This window comes from Poecile atricapillus, chromosome 3 (assembly GCF_030490865.1).
Source record: "Poecile atricapillus isolate bPoeAtr1 chromosome 3, bPoeAtr1.hap1, whole genome shotgun sequence".
In the NCBI taxonomy this organism is placed as follows: Eukaryota; Metazoa; Chordata; class Aves; order Passeriformes; family Paridae; genus Poecile; species Poecile atricapillus.
In genome coordinates this window covers 116542045-116559535 of record NC_081251.1, presented here as the reverse complement: position 1 = coordinate 116559535, position 17491 = coordinate 116542045, and the positions used below count along the sequence as shown (strand labels likewise).

Genomic DNA, 17491 nt, shown 5'->3' with positions numbered 1-17491 from the left:
AGTGAGCTCAGGTGGAGGTCTGGGACAGATTTTCAGGGAATCAGGCTGGCCATAGTTTGCAGTTAATCCATGTCTTATGCATTCAGAATTATACAAAAATAAAAAGGGCTCTACCTCAGGTATCAGGACACACGCTCCACCTTTAAACTTTGCAGCTGATTACTTTGCTCAGCTCAGGTAATTTCAAAGACATGGCCACCTGCCTGCACATTCTCACTGGTCACAGTACCAGTGAAGCATCAGAGATTAATGGGAGAGTGTGTCAGTTCCTTACTTGTATTCATCTTTACATTAAACTAGGCTGTAGATCCACCTGTAGCTGTCAAGAAGCCATTGCAGGACCTCTGCACCTTTCCTGGGGGACACATGCAGGACTCAGTATGGTTTGGAGGGTGGTGTGTTCTTAGTGGCACTTTTGACACATCCATAATTCAGAGAATCAGCCAAGCAGGTCCAACAGGATCTCAGAGGATCTCCGGAGTCCTGATCCCACACCCCCTCCTGGCACACTGAACCACTCTGCCACAGCGGACCTTTTAGACAGATTCCCGCATGGAAAGCCACTGCTTTCCTGTGCAGAGCCCCAGGAAAGCCAGCAGGCAGCCAGCATCAGCCAGAGGCCCCTGTGCTGCGACTGACAGCACAGCAGGATGTCCTGGACTGAGTGACACTCCCTCTGTACCCCATGGTCATGTCCAAATATCCCAGGAAACTATGAGTATCCAGCGCAGTCTCCAGACCATAATTCTGGCCAAAGATCCCAGGGTACTATGATGCAGCATTTGGGCTTGCTTGAGGCTCTGACCAATACTAACCACAACTCCCAGCTTCAGCAAAGCACCAAATACAAGCACAGGTCAGGCCAAAGAAAAATCCGGGCCTTGAAATATCCATCTCCCTCAGACAGTTAAAGCAGCCATGACCTAAGGCACTCGCTGTCAGGAAAGCCTCCTTCCAATTACCAGCCCCTTAATTTCACCTCTGGTTTGCCGTTCACTGCAGAGCTCAGCTGTCACCCTGGCTCCCAGTCCGTACACTGTGCACCAACTACATCTATTCTCATTACTTCCCCAAGAATATTTGCTTTTTTAAGCCTCTCTTGATATTTTCATCACTGCTGCAGCAATCTGTCTATGTGACATTCTCAGAATGGAAACAATGGACACCCTCCAAACCTCAGGACAAAGCCAGAAATATTCCTCTGCTCAACTGGTAGTCATAATCATCCCTGAGTTATTTGGACCAGCATGTCTCTTTAGCTCAGATTCCCACAGTGCTGAGGCAGCAGGACCCCAAGGCCTCTGCTGGACCACAAGATCCACAGCAGAATTCAAGGATAGCTGTGGACAGGAAGGTGTGCACAGAGTAAACATCTCTGAGTCTCTTCAGACTGGCCAGTCCTTGCCAGAAGTAAAAAAATAGATTTTATGATCGCCCTTGCTTTTACACTATAAGTGATTTGAGAAAAAATCCTACAAATGGTACATCCACAGTATTGATCTGTATGTCAATTTTGACAGAGAAAACTCAACCTAAAACGGTGATGGTGTTTTGTGGCAATTAGGAAGTAGTTTAGTTTTGTTTAGTTTGATGCTGAAAGGATTCCATTTGCAACTCTTCTGATTGCCTCGGGCAGCATCTCTGAATTAATGGCACCCACACCTCTCTGTCCCGGCTGCAGCCTCGGCACCTTACAGACCGTCTGATGTTCCACAGCATCCTGCCAGCATTCCCCTCTGCTTTCCCTGTACCTGGCTTTTCACACACCACAGCCATGCCAGCAGCTCTCGGTACCCAAGGACCGCAGCCCGAGCTTCTGGCACTACTTCAGTCCGACTTCCTCGTCTGTCCCACGTCTGCAACACAGCCCCTGTCAGTGAAAGACCAGGCTCACGGGCACTGTAAAATGCTGCCAGCACCAAACTCCAGCGTGCCCTGGGCTATGAGAGCAGTGAACAGCCCCAACAGCTGACATTAAGTGCTCAAACTACTTCCCCAGAGTTTTACATGTTTTCTACTGATAGTCACATATCAATGAAGAAAAAGCAACAGCATTTTAACTCTCCCCTTTTAAAACTCCTCTACAGTCAAGGACAAGAAAATAAAAAAAAGCTCATGAATGTAATCATAAAGCCGAAAGTCAGTAACGGCTGCAGTCTGAGTTGTGAGTGAAATTAAAGCTTAAAAGATTAAGAGGCATGCAAACTGGCTGAATGGCAGAAGTGGGGTAAAACAGATTACAAAGTCCCAGTTGCTTCATTAAAAAACGTTCTACCAGGTTATTAAACCTTGTTTAGTGTCCTTGTCAATATGCTTAACACTATTTCTCAGGAGTATTTTCCAGTGACATAACCCATGGCAGCTGGTAATTCCTACAGGCTCCTCGGCTGGCACAAGGGTTCCATGACCTGGACAGAGGAGAGCCTGCTGAATTTAGTTTACTTCCTGAGGAAAAATAATCCCACTAGAAAAGAAGGAGGCAGGTCAGACAGTCAGGGTAGTTATTTTCTGCTCCAGTATGTTGGGGAACAGCCTCGTCACCCACCAGACCCCTTGACAGAACCAGTAACTGGAAGAATATCTGTGGTACAACCCAGCATTCCTGGTCCCCTGCTCCACCCAGAGAAGCCTGTCTATTTCTGGGGAAAGGTAAAATAGAGAAACTTGGACTCAACTGAAAAACAGAGCAGTTAAATACTAATTAAAAAAATCAAGCCATGCACACTCAAAATTACACGGTAATGCCAGAGTGATTTGCGACTCGTGGTTAATACTGCTCTCACATAAGCACTTCTCACCCTCCTCTGCAACGCTGCAAAACACTGAGGGTCAGTGCTGGGAGAAGACAGAGGGGCACAGGATGGCGAGGCGAGAGCAGCAGAGCTGCAGAAACAAGATGAAGCTGGATGGGGGAATGTCCAAAACCGAACAAACTCTGCTTGTGCTGGCTTGAATGAGAGCTGAATTAAGCAAGGGCTGCTTCCGAGAATGCCGCGTCCTCGCCGCCAAGGACGGTGAGAGGGCAGGGGAAGGAGGGGAGAGCCTGAGAAGCACAAACATGAGCGTGAGAGAAGACAGGACAGAGTGACTGAGGCCTGGAGGGGACCCCAGGCTAAGGTCAGGCTCCCCACGCACAGCTGGCTTGCAAGCACGGAAAAAGCCCAATATAATCCATCACAACGCAGACAGCAGCCTCCTCACTGCTATCAGGCATGTGTCCCCATGAATGTTGCTGGACTAATGTCTGAAGGGCTGCATCTGTTGCCATTTCACTCTCCCTCAGTGTTCCCTTACCTCCTCATTCCCCCTTTGCCAGAAGGAAGCAAAGCCGACACAGCAGCTAAAAAACAACATTTGGGTTACGTGCCTTGGCAGCTGCCTACCTGCAGGGAAACGTGCTGGTGGCCCAGGTGTAGGGACATAGGAGGAAACAGCTGCAGACACATCCAACCTGCACTGCACAGGTGGGGAATGAGCTCCTAACAAATTTCCATATACTGAAACCATCTACAGCTTAGCAGTTGCATGCACCGCCTGGATGAAGTAAGAGTAATCCTCCTCTGAGAGTGAGTGCTATGCAGAATATTCCAACAGGCTGCAAGAAGAAAGCAGGAGGAGCTTCTAAGGCTCACTGCTACAGGCACATGGGCAGCATTCACTGTCCACAGGGAAAACCTAAACTCTCTCTCCAAACATGCCTTGGTCAAACACCTCAACACACGCCAGATGTGAAGTTGTTCTGCTTCTGCAGAATCTCAGTTCAAGGTATATTTGAAAGCCCTGATTTTCAGAGTGTGGATGCTAGTTTAGAAAATCCAGCCTTTAGGGTATGGTTCTCATCTGGCCATCAAACACACGTGCAGCCTGCATCCACTGTCACTTTTTTAATCCCTCCAGTCCAGAATCTCTGGAGAAGATAAAAATAGGGAAAAATATTATTTCCCTGGCTGCAGAGCAGACTCCTGTACCTTAAGAGGTGCCTCCCTCGCCTGGGTAACATTAGCCAGGAGAAGTCAGGCCAAAGAGAGAGAGAGCAGAGGAGTGGGGAGAGGAGAAGGGATCAAAACCACTGGAAGAAAGCTGAATGCTCAAAAGACAGCTATGGGTGGATTCATGACCCAAGGGAGGAATCTGCTGAAAGCTCTTCTCCCAGGCCTCAAGAGCTGGAGTGGAGTGATGAGAAGGAACACCATCACACCGGCAAGAGCAACCACTACGCGTTAGGAGATGTAGTTCAGTCACTTGCTGAGCTCCAGACAAGAACAGCCCCAGGGGTGAGGGCAGGGCTCAGGACAGAGGCATTCTGTGTGGTGCCCTGTGGAAGGAAGCAGGAGTGAGAAGAAGAAGGGGGGCTCATATGGCTTAAGGAGCTGAATGCTCCCAAGGAGTGCTGGGCTGTGTGGAGACTGACATGGCCACTCAAAACAAGGCCAGTCCAGGAAGGAAAGCCCTGTGGAGCAGCAGAAGCAGCATCTGAAGCCAGGACCCACAAGCATGCCACAGAATGCTATGCACCAGGCAAAAGAGCAAGCTTATGCCAGCTCTAATTGGCTCCTAAAACGACAAGTTATTCTTTTTTATTTAATCTCCCTGTGCTTTGTTTCCCCATCTTTAAAACATCCCTTCATCTCACAGAGGTTTGGGGAAAATTAATTAACTGCTCATCAACTGCTCAGATACAATAGCGACGAGATCGGCAGAAGTTCAAGAGGAAATTAATAATTCTGCCTCTGGAACAGGGCTTGAATAGAGCCTGGTAAATAAGGCAGAAGGGCACAGAGTGAACAATAAGAGAAAACAAAATCCTGAATAGCTGCTCATTAAGTGAGCAAAGTCCATTCTGTGTGCAGAGGGAGGCAGGGAGCCCGTGGAGAACACGGCAAGGGACCCCATAATTAAAGCCTGGATAATAATGCACACACACCGGGGGGGCAAATTAAGGGTGCACAGGGAACCCTCACACTGCTATTTTCTAACTTTTCAGTGTTTGACTTTCAACCCTCACAATGCTCTTGCAATGCCATTTTTTTAGGTGTGCAGTGTCACACAGAGGCGTGGGCACGCTTCCCTTCTCCTGTTCCAGCAGTGGGATGCTTATTCAGATTTATCCTGTAAAGTGTGCACACAGAGCCAGTAAAGGCTTGGAAGAATAAACAATATGGGCTGGTGCTCAAGCAGATGCATGCCAGGTTTTGGGGGCTGTGCATTTGTTTCTTTTTCTAAACACGGTGTACATAGCCAAACCCAGTCTTTTCTTAGGCCAAAGAACAATACATCCAACACAGCACATGCAAACTACACCCTAATTTAAAAATAAAACATATCCTGGAGAGAGTTGGGCAGTATTTAAAATTCAACTGTTTACCAGTCACAAAAATAATAAAGACCAAACCAAAAGACAGCTTTCTAAAAGAGTGTAGCTGGAAACACAGCAGAAGGCCCCTGCAGGTCTGATCTCTGGGATTCCCAGCCCACAGGCAATACATCTGAAAATCTGAGGGCTCCAGCTGCTCCAGCCACAGGTCTGAGCCCAAAGAAAAAACCCTGGAGCACAGCAAGCACAACCAACCCCCAGGCTTACCTGGCAACTTGCTGCTGAGATGCAGGTCCCCAGCAGAACAGAAATCTCACCAACAACCAAATTTACCACCTATGTTAGTGCCTCTGTAGAGACACTGTTAACAATAAAACCAAATTCCTATTCATGCTAACACAAAACAAATGATGAATCACATCACTAAAATGGAATGACATTTTGGTGAAAGGCTGGGAGTGGAAAACAATGAAAAGCGTAAGAGTTTTATCGAAAACATTGGAATTATTGACACTGAAGTTTCTTATTTGCTAACTAAAATCACAGTTCCACATGGTGATGTCTATCATTCCAGTGCTTACCCACCCTCCAAGGGTTAGACTGCAGCAAAGAGAGGTTATGTGACTTGACAAAACCACACACAAATCACCAGCAGAGTCTCAAAGAAAACAAAGATGTGGCGAAGCAGTCAAAATCTCAACTCTTGGCTTGAAAGAGGCTCACAGACCATACTTAGGATGATTTGAACTTCTGAAAGCTACCACATCTGGAAGGCTGAAGACGTTTACAAGAGCATTCTGGCTGTGATTTATCCTTCTAAAACAATGATCTCCCACCTGCAAAAGGCCTCTCCAGAAGACAGACATTCTCTGTCAAGCCCCGGACTCTAGCAGGCCTTTTCCACTGAAAGCTGTGGTTTGTAGCCATTTTTTTAGCAGGTTTGAGGCATGCAGTCAATACTGTGGAGCGTAAAAATCAGAATTGGCTCTTCTGCCATCATTAACTGCTAGACAGTTAATCACTTTCATTTGCATGAAAAAAAGCAGACTGAGAAGGAAGTCCTATTGATGAGAGGAGACCACCTCTGGGGAACAGAGCTTCATGCCCTAGGAAGGCTTTGGTCATTAAAAATTTACCTCAGTTAACTGGGTTTTCACAGTATGAGTTACAGCAGAACCACTGACACATTGAGCATCTGTAGCTGCATGTTCCATGCAAATCAGGACACGTGGGTGGATAAAAAGTACTGCTGTGACCTTATCCTGAGGCCTCCTCACACTGAAAATGTTCCTCTTCGGCCTGTAGTAGTTCACTGCTAATGAAAACAGAACTGGATCACACAGAAAAACCCATTTCTCTGCATCTTCTCCCAAGCTCACCAAGGTCTCTTCTCAGTTCTTCTTCCATTGCCCTGTGCTGGTAACATGACCCTGCTTCTCCTCTTTACAAGTCTGCATAGTAACATGTCAAAGAACATTTACAAGATTGTAAAAATACCTGGCACGTTGGCAAGTGCGAAGGTAAATGCAGATTCAGGTATTTAATTATACAGTCAATCATGTCTGCAATTCAGACAGCAGCTCAGATCTCACAACTTAATTACTTTAATTTCAGATGAATAGCTTGTGTTGTCAAGAGCAGTTTGACACGCTGGAGAACAGTCACAAACTACACTAGGAGCAAACAACCAATGTTTATTCCTCTGCCCACCCACACACCTTGGGCAGCTTAAAATGCCTGAGCTGACGTCTGCTGCTCTGTTTCTCATTTCAAAAATGCGGGAGGAACAGCACAGGGCTCTATTAAAAACAACAAAGCCAGAGAAATTCGTGACAGGGTTATGAACCTGGCATCTGATTTTGCAGTACAGCCAAGGCGCAGGGTGAAGCAAGAACTGTAAGGAATCATTAAATGCTCTTACCTGTCCTGCAAAAAGCCCACACACACCAATAATACAGAGGATGTTGAATACAGCTGAGCCTACAATGGTTCCAACGCCTACATCTCCTTTTGTGATAAAAACACCTGAAAAACAAGTTCAAGAGAAGCTGTGTAAATGGGGAAGAACTGACTTTTTTTCACATAAAATTGCAGACCTCATACCCTATTAATGAATCTTATGGTAGGTACTAGTTCAGCCACATTTTCCTCGTATCTAATAGCGCAAACTGCAGAGAATTGCTTTCTGAGGCGACCTGGATGGATTGTGTGACGGAAACCAAGCACCTCAGACACATCCAAGTTACTAATTTCCTGGTCTTGTGACCCAACATTGTGGCAACACACACCATAAAACATTGCAAGCTTGTGGTAGCAGCTGGTAGGACACAAATCTGCAGGAAACTGTCTCCCATAAGATATTCCTTCTTCCCATATCCCCATCCCAAACGGTTTCAGTAGGGATGAAGCTTCAGTAGAAGCTGGAGATGATTCAGAGCTGTCGGGCCACAGCTACTCACAAGCCAAGTGATGCCTCTCAGGATGAGTTACGGGGCTGTGTTACAAGCTTTTTTCAGAGCTCTTCTGTCAAATTTGGTTAAAATTGGCCAATGAGGTTAATGGTGAGGGAGATGAACTGACAGACACATGCATCACGGTGCTGCACAAAATCCTTTCCTTAGGAAGGCAGCCTAAAAATAACACTCCATCTCCTGCTGGCTGTCAGACTGTTTAAATTCACCACTTGCTTTTAAGGTCCCAACATTATTTATCTGGCCAGTGCAGTTTACATATTTTTTCCCACTTCATCCTTTTCTCAGAAACACAGAAGGACTCACCTGCCAAGTGACACACGGCACCTGGTGGGTTATGCCACAGCAGGAAAATGATCTGATGACCATCAGGGCTTCTAGAAGTCGCCAGAAGGAATCTGGCTTTACTTTCACCCTAGCACTGCACTACCCTTAAGCGAAGGACAATCCCAACTTGGTCCAATTTAAGTTCCCAAATGATAAGGCTTTGCTTGTGTAATCAGATCTCTCTGCAGAGCACACAGCTTTGTGTGATTTAACTCATGCTCTGCATCTGGCAGCTGTGACTGAAAGACGGGTGTCTCCTAGAGAAAGTATCTGAGCTGAGAACTAATTCTGCTCAGTGGTGGAGAGCCCTCGGCACCCTCCCAGCTGCTGCCCTAATGATCCCCTGCCAACGGAGATGTGGGTGAGTCAGACTGCAGGAACAGCTCACCCTCATGCTTAGGCAGAGCATCACTCTGTAATGTGCCTGCAGTGCCCCTCCCTCACAGCTGTGGGGGCACCACCAGAGTTTCCTGGGTTTTGCACACTTAAGGACAGCTGAATCCCTTCATCACACTTCCCTTGAGCAGAGAGCTGCTTTGGAAGTGTGATGCTCTGAGCAACCTGTTGCTGTGAGAAAGCATTTCAAATCCTCCTCTCCTCCCCACACTGGCTTTTCCAGTGAAAAATGGTGTTGCAAGACTAACCAGAGGGGAGGTGATGGCAGAGAACCTGCTGCTGAGGACATGAACAGTGTGTCAGGGTATCAACCAGAGAGGCTGGGGAAAATCCTTTCCCACTGTGCCTGGAGCCGGTGTGGCAGATGGGGCAGCAAAGTGGCCAGGAGAGGATAAGGCTGTAGGTGCAGCCTGGCTGATGTGCAGCTATGGTGAAGTGCCCACTAGTCCTGACTTGGCAGGGTCACATCCAGGCCCTGCTGTGACATAATGGCACTCCCAGAGTCACTTCACTTGGTGAGGACTCCCCATAGTCAGTGCCATGTGTGCCCAGGAGGGATTCTAACACACTTTGCAGGCAAGCAGGAATCCTGTTTCAGCTCTGAAAACATGCAGGCTTTGGGAAGCAGCAGCAGGCTCCTTACCTATGACAGATGTGAACAGCTCAGGAGCAGAGCTTCCTGCTGCCATGAAAGTTGCCCCAGCCACATCTTCACTGAGATGCAAGCGCTGCAGAGAAACACAGAGTCACTGATTACCACACCGAGCAGCTGAAGGAATTCCAGTCCCAACGTTAACCTGCCGGCCGAGAGCAGGTACCTGTAAGGGTTTGTGTAAACAAAGATTAAGTCTTGGGGAAAAGTCACCACAGGCACTGGCTACTGAAGTCAGCATGGCCCGGCAGAGAGGTCAGGTTCTGCCACTGACATACCACTGACATTTTAGAGAGGAGGGAAAGGTCAGCACTCCAGCCAACAGGAAGGCAGCTTCACCACTCACAGGTCTGTCAGCTCCCTGACCCCAGCAACACACAGACACCTTACCTTTCCCACTTTGGCCTGTAAAGGGCAGGGCTAGGGCTCAGGCTGGGTTCACCCCCAGCCACCTTCCCAGGTACAACTTATGCCTTGGTTTACCCTCTCCTTACCCCCTTTCTCCTGGACTACATCACTTACCTCCTGTACCTGTTCCACAGCAGTACCCAAGGACTCTCTAAAAAACGGGGGCTTCTGGAAGGGAAAGGACCCACTGTTCCAAAGAAACTTCATCAGCATATGCTGCTTCCAAAGATTTCCTTGGTTAATTACACACTCTATGTTGTCTGCACTCCCACTGCTCCATCTGCACCAGTTGCTGCTCAGCAGATGCCACAAGGCACCTTCTCCTGTTAAACAGGAGCAACAGCCAGCTCCTGCCATACGGCCACCACCCTGAGCTGTTACTACACCAAGGCAGCAGCTGCCACTGTGGGAGCACAGCAAAGGCAGCCAGGAACACGCGGAAGGCAGCCCAGGGTGGTGGAAAGTGTCCCAGGCAGAGCTGGCTTTTGAGGCAGCCCCACCACCCTGGCAGGACACGGGAAACCTCCCTCTGTCCCTCTTCTCCTGCAGCACTTCAGGGCTCCTCTGCTGCTCCATCCTTGCCAAAGTACCTTTGCACGGAGACAAGAGAGCAGAAATCCGCACAGCAGCCTTTTCTGAAGATTCCACAATGGAATCCACTCCTGGCCCGGTAACTCCATCCACTGCCCATACATGTGTAACAGCCCTTCATAGATAAGTTATAGGGACAAGGGAAAATGTGCCCTCACCAGGAATGCCTTCGAAGCAGAAGACCACAGCATTGCTGGAGTGCTATAATGCTTGTGGAACCCACTAAAATACAGCTTTATGGGAAACCATTTTAAACAGGATTAAAAGTATCATGAAAGAAGTTCCCAGGACCAGAAGCAGATCCCCAAAGGCCAGGTTCTTCTGCAGGATGCTCCATGAAACTATGGAGACAGCTGTCCTGCACCAGCTGCTGGAACTCAGGGTGCCTCTTGAAAGCAAAGCCACCAGCCAAGGAAACCAGCTGTGCTGACTTCCTGGGGGGCAGGTTTAATTCAAAGCTACAGTACATGCCCTGGAGGGCAGTTCCTAGAGAATTCACTGAAATGCACATGATGATTATGCTAATACAACAGAGCAGAAAACAGCATCCCGTGTAGGAGGCAAAAATCTATTTGCAGACAAATGTGCGCCACTGACATAGTGTAAATGCTCTGTAACACCAAGAATGGAGCAGCCAGGCAACTGCAAGTAGAAACAAAATAAAATCAGGGTTTTGTTGTAAGTACATCTGAGCTAACGCAGAAAGCGAATGTCTACCATAGTGAGTGTTCTGGAGCAAATTCTCATGTCAACACACATTTGGGAGCACAAACGGCTTGCTGGTTCAACTCAACAACTGCTTCCCAAACTACATGGAGCTAAACCAGAAAAAGGACATTTAGTTTAGAGCACCTAAACTGTGAGAAGATGTAGAACAATTACCGATAGATCTTCAAGGCCAAAAAAGCCTTCAGGCAGGAGGCCTGAATTCTTGGTGTGTAAAATGCATAAGAATATTTGAATGTCTCCAAACAACATCTATGGGCTGAGAAAAGACCCTTCTGGGAGATAATCAAGCAGGAGCAATAGAACAGTTAAAGTCTGATCCATTTATGTGACCCATTTTGATAATCCCTAATGCCACAGCACCTTTCTCCTGGACAGTAACTTCTCAATACAAGTACTCCAGATCTGGTGGTCAATTGCTGAGCTTTCTCTTTTACACACAGTTGAATAAAAGTTGTTACTGTCATCTTATTGGTGGTGCTGGATAACAGAATGGTTCAGAACCACTAAGGCACACGAGGAATTGTTGTGTACCCTTAAGAAGACAACAAATAACCAAACAAGCAGAGACCTAAGCAAGTGAAAACTGCCCTTCCAGGGCCCAGGGGCTTGCAAATACTGCAGTAAATCACACAGGGAGGGTGTTTGTTTTTTAGACGTCAGACATCTGTACAAACCCAAGCACATCTGAGAATTCGTCAGAAGATTGAATGGCACTGCTGGGCTGGCATTTGTTGGACCAGCTTCTGGGGCAGGTCAGACACACAGATCCTGCATGTGCAGAGAGTTAATGACCATAAAAGAGCCCCTCGCTTGTGACAATGAAATTTACCCCAGTGAAGGTAGACACTGGTAACATCATGCACAGTGTTTCCTATTGTCATTTGTAAGCACAGTCAAGGATCAACTTTTCTACTAAGCAGCACAGGAAACAGAGGTGCAGGGAAGCAATGGAGCTTGTCCAGGGCCACCCAGAGCCCCTGGCAGAACTGCAACAGGAGCCAGTGCTCCACAGACCCAGGCCAGGCCTCTCAGCCATGAGCGAGGCTCAATCAAAACACACTCATGGGTGGTATTTAAGGAGTGCTCAGCCAAGAGAAACAACAACCTCCCTCCATCTCCTGTCTCCCTGTGTCCCTCTGGATGGCTGGCTTGCCCTTGGGCATATTGACAGCACCCCAAAATATCAGCCTGTCCTGGACACTGTCCTACTCAGCTTAGGTTTTGTTCATCCACAGACACCCGAGCCAGCTTCTAGAGCCACATTTCCCAGTGAGGTTCACTTGCCTGGGAGAGGGGATGTCAAAGAACTCAGCATGTCTACATTCCCCAGCATCTCCTATCCCCATGTCCACAACAATGTTCCCTCTCCTGAACCTTGCAATGGGGTTCCCCAGATTCAGCCCCAGAGGGTGCAGGGCAGAAGCTCCTGTGTTGTGTTGTTACCTTTCAGTTACCTCTATACTTAAGCACCAAAAAGTGGAATTTCTTGGGGGCTTTTTTCCTTGATGATGGAAAAAAGGCCCGCACAGAAGGTTGCTGAACTTCCAACTATCAGGTTAGTTTAGAGACGGCTTCCATGGGTGCTGTCAGCACAAATGACTTGTCCTGTCAACTTCCCCACCTCTCCCAGGGCCAGCACAGCCCACGCCCTGACGGATGACGCTTGTTCCCAGGCACGTGGGCAGGCGTCTTCTACAAATGACACAGATCTCTCACTGCCAAGACCAACCCTATTCTCCACACACAGAGATTTCACTGCCTGATCTGACAGCAGATCCAGCTCGCAGTAACTTTGGGCACACGGTCTGTGTTCGCTCTGTGGCTGTCTGAGCTGATTTAGGCTGAAATGTACTCCTTGTCTTTTAAAATGCAGGCATCCTGACCTTACCAAAGAGAAACAGAGTCCCCTGCAATTGCTGGAAGCATTCACAAGCTTCTTTACAGCTGACCTAGCTGTCCCTGCTGCTTTACAGCTTACACCCACACAACACAAGGTATATGACAGTCATGACTTTGAGGGCAGGGTACAAGACCCACGATTTCTACTGGGGTAAATCACCAGAAGCTTTAATTTGTATCAGCTAAGGCTAGGGCCTGGTGTTTCTGCAGAGACATCTGCAAAGACATGCAAACGAGAGGCAACACAGCAATCCCCACAGTGTGAATGCCTGGAGCACCTGGAGAGCCTGTCCTGCAAGGAAGAACACGGAGCTGAGTCAACATGCACAGGTCATGCTGAGTGACAAGACAAGCAGCACGGGCAACACTGCAGGACAACAGTCAATACATCATCATCATCACACCCCAAGGCTCCCCAGAACTGCTGGGAAAGCAGCACATGAGAAAGGAATATCTCACACTTACTTCGCAGATCTTTTCCAGCGAAGGGACAAAGAAGTCATCGCAGACGATTGCCAAGGCGTAGAACATGTACACAGCCTGCAACGGAGGAGAGAAAAGGCTGAGTCTGGAGACACACAGAACCGAATGGCAGCATCCCTACGCAGCTCAGGTTTGATTTGGTATAGGCTTGTCAAGAAAATAAAATGCTCTTGTGCAAGAAGAATTCATAGAGCTGTCTGGGATTTAATTGAAAGATCATGGAGTACTTAGCCAAAAGTTCTAATAAACTGTCGAAAGCTGCCAATCTTTTATCTTCACTGTAAAGACTGCTTTTCTTTTTCTTTTTTTTAAATTCTCTGGACATTGCTAAGCCACACTGAAGTATTTTTACCTTCCTTTTCTTCCCCGTTGTGCAGTGCAAGGCTTTCTTATCACTCTGTTCTATGAAATCTAAGCCCTGGAGGAGTCATTTTTGAAATCTGGTGTTCTGAAAAAGGGGAAAGGAGCTTGTTTTGCTGGGCTGAAGCGCCCTGCCACGTCACCTGGGTCCCAGTAGTAGATCTTGCCGAACTTCACACAAGAACAAGTGAAACCAAGGGGGAACACAGAACTTGAAAGGACACAGAGCCGATCAGTTCTTCAATTTCATGCAACAAGCATTTAATCTAGGTTTCTGCACTATTAAAAAGAATGTGCTGGGGCCTGATCTCTGCCCGGAGAGGCAAAGGACACAGTGTGGCTCACATCCACACAGCAAAGGCCTGGAGGGCAACTGGGCCCATCCTGCCCACAAGGCAGGAGCTCACTCCCCACCTTGACACAAAGACCACCACTGGATGGGAAAATGCCCACTGGCATAGGGGAAAACCAGGGGAAAAGCATGCCAAGCCCCAGCAGGGCCCAGCCCCCCAGCCAGGCTGAGTCTGCCTCCCAGCCCACTCTGGTTTTCTGGCGTGGACACATCCCAGACTTGATGCAAGGTTCAAAGACACCTTCTTGGTGACACCTGCCAAGCACCAGCAGAGTTGTTTCTAGAAGCAGTGAAGCTCCAGTGACTAACTACAGCTGAGAAAAGTGGCCAATATTTGTAGAAAAACAGCGTATTAATCCTAGGGAACCACAGTTCCCAAGCACATCACCAACAGATCCTCTGGCTTTGCTTGTTGTTGAAGTCCTGCAGAAGCTCAGGTGATGGGAGGAGACCGAAGTATTTTTTTCTGGAGAGAAAGCAGCAATAAAAACGGCCTCCAGATTTCCAGGTTTTTGTTCTTATTTTGATTTCCCAGGAACAGGTTTAAATCCCCCAACCCCATCAAAAACACAGATTCTAATTTGCCAGAATTACAACTTCGCTGCAAAAAGCCAATAATTACTGTACATCTCAGCCATGAAAACTTTTTGAGCTCAAAAATAATTCAAGTGTATCTTTTTTCAGGATTAGAGATGGGAATTTCATCATAACAAATGACTTTGATGCTGTCTTGACACAGTAGGTGCTTGAATGTCACTCGTTTCTGTGCTTCTTTGTCCCTCCTCATAAACATGAGTAAGTGTAACTTAGGCTTTTTGAAAATCTTACGCTGCTGAACAACCCCGAGGACCACAAGAGTAAGCAAAGCTCCAGGTCTCTGCTGGGTGCAGCAAAGAACCTGATCTTGCAAAGGGAGCACCAGCTGCTGCCACAATACCAACTGTGAACAGAGATCAAGGAAGGAAATGGCTCACAGGCACTGTGCACCACAGGAGCAAGGATCAGAAAGGGCTCCAGAGAGTGGTGTGGCCAAATTACACGGAAATACAACGGAGAGCAGATTCCTTACTTCAGCCTGGATTTTTGATCTGCGAATCATACTAATCTGCAGTGGGTCATGCCCTCGCTGTCCTGTCCAAACACACAGCAATGTGTCCATCAGCATCATCCCCGTAAAGTGAGCGTGTCCTCTCCGTTTGACACCATCCACACCCATGGAGCTGCTTGGGCTTCCTGCTCACCCCAGACACCCCACACGTGGCACACACGCACTGCACTGTCTGTAGCTGTCCTCAAGCGATGCTGAGCTCCGCGGGGATCACCAGAGGCACCGGGGGCAAGGCACCCAACACTCTGTCAGCTTAGGAAATTCCTTCTCTGGATTTTTATACACGCATTCAAATGATCCCAGGGGAGGGTTTGTGTCACTTCCAGTGCACTCAAGTCTGCCAAAGCATCTCCGTGTCCCAGCATTAAAGTGGACTCTCATGGTGTCCAGATTTTTAGAGGGCACAACAACAACTTTCAAGGGTGACAAGGGAATTTGCTTTTGTCCACCCATGCTTTCTCATTAGTAGGATCAGGTACAAGACAAAAGGCAAAAAAGGCACTGAAATGAGTAGGAAGGGAAAAATAAATGTGAAAGAACTGACGCCCCGCAGGCCCTTGGTCATCCCCCTCAGGAGTGGGGACTGGCACCCTGCTGCAGGAGCTGGAAGCGTGAGCCAAACCTCTGCACCCCTCAGGATGAGCACTGGCACCAGGCTGACAGCACTGACCAGGCTGAGCCCACACCACCTGTACACTCCAGCATTTACTTTAATCATCTTGCTGCTCTCACAAATCTGGTTTTGGCTATGAGTCTTCTCTAAGTTTATTCAAGTGGCTTGGGTGCAATAAACTGTAAATCTATAAATAAAGTGTCAGAACCTAAGGAGTATCTGGCTAAACCCCAGCCTCATTCACAGACTAAACCACTGGAAGCTACCCACAGTCAGTGAACACATGAGGATAGTAACTGTTACTTCCTTGGAAGTTCCTCCGGCTTTTTGGTGGGGCTTGTTTGTTTGCTTTTTAAACAAAGCAATGTTTAGAGTTTGGGCCAGCAGGGACACAAGCAAAACATTTAATTTAATATCAAGCCAGACTTGGAAAGAGACTAGGGACCAGTGGGGGCTTTTTTATGCAAGAGGGAGGAAGGCAGGAGCATCAGGAGGCCAGTCTGTCCCGCGAGGAGAAGGCTAACGGCACGGCTGAGACACCCAGCATAATGAGCTGGTATCATCTTCCATCTAAGCGATACTGAGATTCCACCAAGGAGTCCCACGGATTTTTCCTTCAGCACATGCTCCCCTGTCCTCGCAGGCACCATGGGAGCAGCAGCTCTGGAAAGGAGCAGGGCAGCACCAACTGAAGCCTGTTCCACCTGAAATTGCCACTAGGAATTAAGGAAGCGGTTGGGGAACACGGAGCCTGGCCTGTGCAATGGCAGCAGAGCACAAGGTGGAGGACTCAACACACAAAATAAAGCTCAGCCCCATCCTCACTCAGTTGTGTTCAGCTCCAAGTGATGATATGGGAGTCTTTAGCCAGGCAACATACTTTAAAAAAACAAGCTCACTCCTCCTCCCCCAAAGGATATTTAAGAATTAGGAAAATGCAACGGCCCTGCATAAAAGGATTATAAATGCCAGATTAAGTACCACATTAGGACTGATTTGAAAATGATGATTCTAACAAACAAACACGCAATCTCTGCATCAAAGGTGATTAAGTATCTTATTGAAAATACCTGTTCCACTGCACAGGACAGAAATGGTCATTTTTCATGTTTGTCCAGCGGTCCTTTGTGCTTCCCATGACAGTCTTCTACTTGAACTAAAACTCGCTTCACTGAGCTAAAGCTTTTCACAAGAGAGCATAATGCCGTAGAAGCAGCAATCCCTACAGCCCTGCCTTCTTCCCAGGGGGCTGGAAAAGGCCGAGGTGACCATCCCTGCTGCAGGGGGCAGGACTAGCAAGGGGCCACCCCTGAAACCACTCTCACTACATTACAAACCCAGCTAAAACTCCATTGTTGGAGGGAAATCAAAAAACCCCAAGCAAAGCGGGAAGCCACAGAGGCTGGGTTGACTCTGGCCTGTGTACCACGATGTGCCCAGCAGCGCTCCCACAGTACCAGCGTGGATGGCCAGGGCACCGGAGGAATCACCGCCCGCAGGAGACAGCTCTGTGCTGCAGGAATGAGACGTGTCTGGGTATTGATCCGATGCAGAAACAGATGGAGGCAGGACCTGTCCGGGGTGACCTACATTTCCCCAACGCTTCGCAGGAGGGAGGCAGGTGCCTGTTAGATCCCCCGTTCCCATGGCTACAAGAAGCGGTGCCAAGCCAGGAGCAGGAGGGATGGTTGAGCACAGACACTGCTCCTCCACCCTGCTCAGTGTGGACAGGCTCAGCTCTGATTGTGCACAGGCTCCTCACACTGGCAACCCAAAATATCCTTGCAC

At 48.1% G+C, this 17491-nt stretch overlaps 1 protein-coding gene across 2 annotated transcripts in view; it reads right to left on the bottom strand.

Annotated features, from left to right (window-relative positions):
* The window catches only part of SLC24A3 (solute carrier family 24 member 3), a 108709-nt gene that overhangs the window by 33668 nt on the left and 57550 nt on the right, over positions 1-17491 (bottom strand). For both annotated transcript variants that reach the window (XM_058834914.1, XM_058834915.1), the window contains exons 4-6: positions 13253-13327; positions 9152-9236; positions 7236-7339 (exon numbers count right to left, since the gene is read on the bottom strand). In XM_058834914.1, the coding sequence (XP_058690897.1) occupies positions 7236-7339; positions 9152-9236; positions 13253-13327 (264 nt within the window). The remainder of the gene's footprint in view (positions 1-7235; positions 7340-9151; positions 9237-13252; positions 13328-17491) is intronic.